Source organism: Solanum stenotomum, chromosome 5 (genome assembly GCF_019186545.1).
Source record: "Solanum stenotomum isolate F172 chromosome 5, ASM1918654v1, whole genome shotgun sequence".
Lineage (NCBI taxonomy): Eukaryota > Viridiplantae > Streptophyta > Magnoliopsida > Solanales > Solanaceae > Solanum > Solanum stenotomum.
Window position 1 is genome coordinate 12,087,762 of NC_064286.1, and position 4,143 is coordinate 12,091,904.

Here is a 4,143-nt window from a genome sequence, read left to right on the forward strand (position 1 = left end):
TTAGCGCTTGAAAACAAGCGTAATTTGAAGGGGATAATGTTATTATTCCTTTGTCTCTCGTCACCCATCCGTTTACAATAGTTATTTCTTTGTAGTAGTAATTTGCAATTTCTTATTCTAGTAATAGTTATTGTTTTGGATTAGTTTGCAGTTTTTCATTCCACTAATGTTAGGAAGTTATGTCCTAATTTTCGAGGGTAGTTATTTAAACTCCATGGTTATCCCATGAAATTTATACCGAAAATTATCCAATTTTTGAGGATTTAACTGAAGAAATGGCAAGTTTTCTCATACAAAACCAACACTCCTAATTCACTCAAAATTAACTCTGTTGTAGCCTGCAACATCTCATACCTGAATCTATTACAAGAGAACATAACTTAACCCAACAGTTGAGACCTAGACTTAAATTTGTTGTTTTTTGCCCGCATTATTCCGTTGTTTGATAGACAAAACTTTGAGGGAGACATGGAGGAAGCTGAAGGATGAATCAACAAACGATGCAGGGGAGAAAAGAAAAGACTGTATAATTGAAACTAAAGAAAAATTTAAAAACCAAAAACTAAACTAAACCTTTTTGGGTGTTTTAAACGCGTATACGTGAGCTTAACTCTATTCACAACCATTAAACATTCAAAACTTTAAATTCAAAAAATTGAGTTTCTGGGAATTGTATTTGTTTGGATTGAGTTCAGTTACAAATAAATGATTGGTGTTTCCCGAAAAGATTGTTCTGTGTCAATACTTTCATCGCTAAGGCAATAAAGAGCGGGCTAAGGACTGATTCCTAGTGCAACCTCATCAGGATCAGGAAGTGGTTCGAGTCACCTCCCAGTGTCCTAACCCGAGTTTTGGCTCCATTGCACATGGAGATCACGAAAGTTATTGTCTTAGAATTTAAACAACTAAACATGATAAAATTGAAAAGCAAATGCAGATTAACAGCAACACCGCAACTAATTCCAAATCTTTACTTCCATATAATGCATCAAACTATGGTTTCCCCCTCCTGCTTGAGCCAAGAGTACAGGTAAGCTTTGCCAAAAGCATGCAAAATGAAGTACTTACTTTGTAGATGGTTCATTCCGTACCTTACTTATGAGTTCATATTGGCTTTTCAATTTTTAACGGAAAGTATAGCTTCGATTCCCCGAAGCTGGAAAAGCTTGACGCCTTCTACCTTGCTGGAACTCTGCTGCCTCTTCAATCTTTGGTGGCTGACCTAAGAATAAATCCTTCTTATTACCTTTATCATTCCTACTCCTATGAGACTCATCACCTTCTCTTTCCGCCTGTTGTTTACCACGATCTTCTCCAAATACCACTTGCTTCCTTGCAGCTTCATAGTCAAAACCCTGAACCTTCAACTCACCTTCATTTGCTTGTGGTTTCTCAGCAAGCTTTCCCTTACTTTTTTGATTTATGGACAGGGGCGTATTCTCACCTCCTTCATCCATCTCAGCAAAAACTACATTTTTGTTTTCCCCACACTCAGGCTGATTGTTAGTAACTTCTGAGTCATCTTTGCCTAATTCCTCACTATCTGAATCAGTTTCCAGTAAGATAACATCTTCTAATTTTGAAGTTACTACAGGCATGGCAGAGGAGTTTCCCTGTCCTCCAGTTGATAGCTCACCTTTCACTGATTCCCCATCATCTGAATCAGTCTCCACGGTTATAACATCTGTCTTGCAATTAGTAGCAACAGGTTCCTCCACTCTATGGTTAATTTCCAATGGTTTAGCAGGCCCTGTTGCAGCTTTCTGTAGCTGCTCAATACTACCTGAAAATGGATGAAATGGAAGGCTCACCGAAGACTTAATCTGCTGCACTTGGATCTCTTCCGCCTCTTTATTGTCAGGATGCATCTTCCTCTTTGCTGTGCTCCCTAGTAACATCCCAAGACCACGGCTCGGTTTCTTAATTGCCTGAATAGTTACTTCCACCTGTCCCGAGGAAGTACCTTTTAAACCACCATATTCATTACGACGGTCAGAGGTGTCACCAGGTGACTCAGTAATTTCAGCACCCTCAGTAGCCACAATAGTCTCTTCAGCTCGTAATTCTAAGCGTCTTTCCTTCAGCTGTTCTGCGGCAGCTTCATATGCAGCGGAATTTTGAACAGAGGCCCTAATGATGCTGACAACAGAACCAAGATTACGCTCAACATATGGATGCTTTGATTTCATCAATCCCTTTAATTTGCTTGGGGTAAGAGGCATCTGCTTAGCAATTTCAGTAAGTGTTTTGTTTGGCAAAACATAGCCAGTACTTTCATCTTCTGCTCGGGCAATAACATCCCTCCAACCATGCAACCCAGCAACAACTGCAAGCTGCTGCGCATTGAACCCAGCTCCCTGTAATCCATATATGTGCTGATATGAGGTATCAGTTAAAAGTTCTTTCTCATACATCTGCATACATATATCATAACTGCGCTTGTACACCTCTACTAGAGGATCGTCAGGAGATTCAGGAGATCCATCGCCAGCATCCGATGATAGCAGTTTCATCCTCATAACATCATAAATGTACAAGAGATAGTGCGTATCTTCTCTAGCATATTTCATCATCTCTGCAGGAAGTGGGCGTAATCTCCAATCTGCATTCTGATATTCTTTGTTCGCTGTAACTCCACAAAAATGTTGCAGCAGATGCTCCAGACTGTTTCTTTCCAATTTCAAAACCCTCGAGGCCTGGCCAGTATCAAACATATTGCATACATATATGCCAAAGTCACGTTGAAGCCACACAATATCGCGATCAGCACCATGCATCACCTTCTTCTTCTTGTGATCCTTAAAAACATCTCTCAGATAAGGGCCAATGTGTACACGGAGCTTCAGAGTGTCAACAACAAAATCTTCAGTTCTAGTTGATATCTGCATCAAGCATGTCAATCCTTGAAATGATCTATATTGGTTATGCTCCAAATCAACTGCAAACTCATCCACAGAACGCAACTTGTTTGCTAACAGCTTCAGATCTTTAACCTCTTCCACAAACTTGAATGGAGTATCCTCCAATGGAGAAGGTTTAATAGGCTCAATAATGCCAGCAGTCTCAACAAAGTCTGGCGGAGTGAACTTCTCCAGAGGATGCACAAACCTAGAACCATCCTCGCTTCTCTGTAACCAAACATGCTCAAATGGCTGATTTGTATTGTTAACAATGATTTTATACGCGTCCTGTGGCTTAGGAATGGAGGGTATATGAAATGGAATCTTTGGCTTCCCTTTGATAGCCACTTTCACCTTCTCTTCACTCTTCTTCTTCTTCCTACCAACCACTTGAAACCCACTTTCAGAATCATCCTCCATCTTCATTCCAGTCTCCTCTTCTTTCTTTCTCAACAACTTAAACTCATCTAACGACGAAGCAAGTTTCTCCAAAACATCGTCATTTATGTTCACCAGCCATTCTTCGCTCTCCTCGTCATCTGGATCCTCCGGACACGATATGGGTTTTCCCCATAGTTCTGATAATTGCCCAACTTTGTCCAAGATTTCCTTAGATTTCATGTCGATTTGTGAAATGGGAGTCCTGAATTCGCTGAAATTGTTGTAGAAATGAAAGTCTCTATCGGTGGGGATTCCTCTTGAAGAACCAGAGAGCTTTGTAACCGCAGATGGTAATGGACCACTTGTGACTTTGCTTAGCGTATCCTCGCCGTTACCTTCAGGTGAATCGATCTCCATTGATGAGATTTAGAAAAACAATGGAACCCTTTTCGGTTATAGGATTCACCGTTGATGAGGAAGAGGGGTTTTTGGCTTTAGGGTTAGGGTTTTACTGTATGTATCAAATTTGGGAAGTTCAAAATGGTGGCTGTACACCTAAAAAACAATATAGGCGTGAGTGTGACAATCTTTTATATATCAAAAATGTTTTCAAATTATCGAAATTGAATAAAATAATTTGATTCCAAATGTATCCTTAAGATTACTTGATGGATTAAAAATGTCTTTTTAAAAAGGCAAAGGGTCAAATATACCCCTGTACTATAGGAAATAGTTTAAATATACCCCTAGTTATACTTTCGGGCTAAATATACCCCTTCTGTCATATTTTCGAGCTAAATATACCTTTATGACTAACATAAGACACATGGACAACTAAGATTAAAAGAACAATTCAATTTAA

At 39.5% G+C, this 4,143-nt stretch overlaps 1 protein-coding gene across 1 annotated transcript; it reads right to left on the bottom strand.

Annotated features, from left to right (window-relative positions):
* Positions 1 to 625: 625 nt before the first annotated feature.
* Positions 626 to 3,839, bottom strand: LOC125865230 (protein RRP6-like 2). The gene has a single exon (XM_049545437.1). It carries the CDS (start codon positions 3,696 to 3,698, stop codon positions 1,125 to 1,127), a length of 2,574 nt encoding a protein of 857 aa, XP_049401394.1. The 5' UTR covers positions 3,699 to 3,839; the 3' UTR covers positions 626 to 1,124.
* Between the last annotated feature and the right edge of the window lie 304 nt (positions 3,840 to 4,143).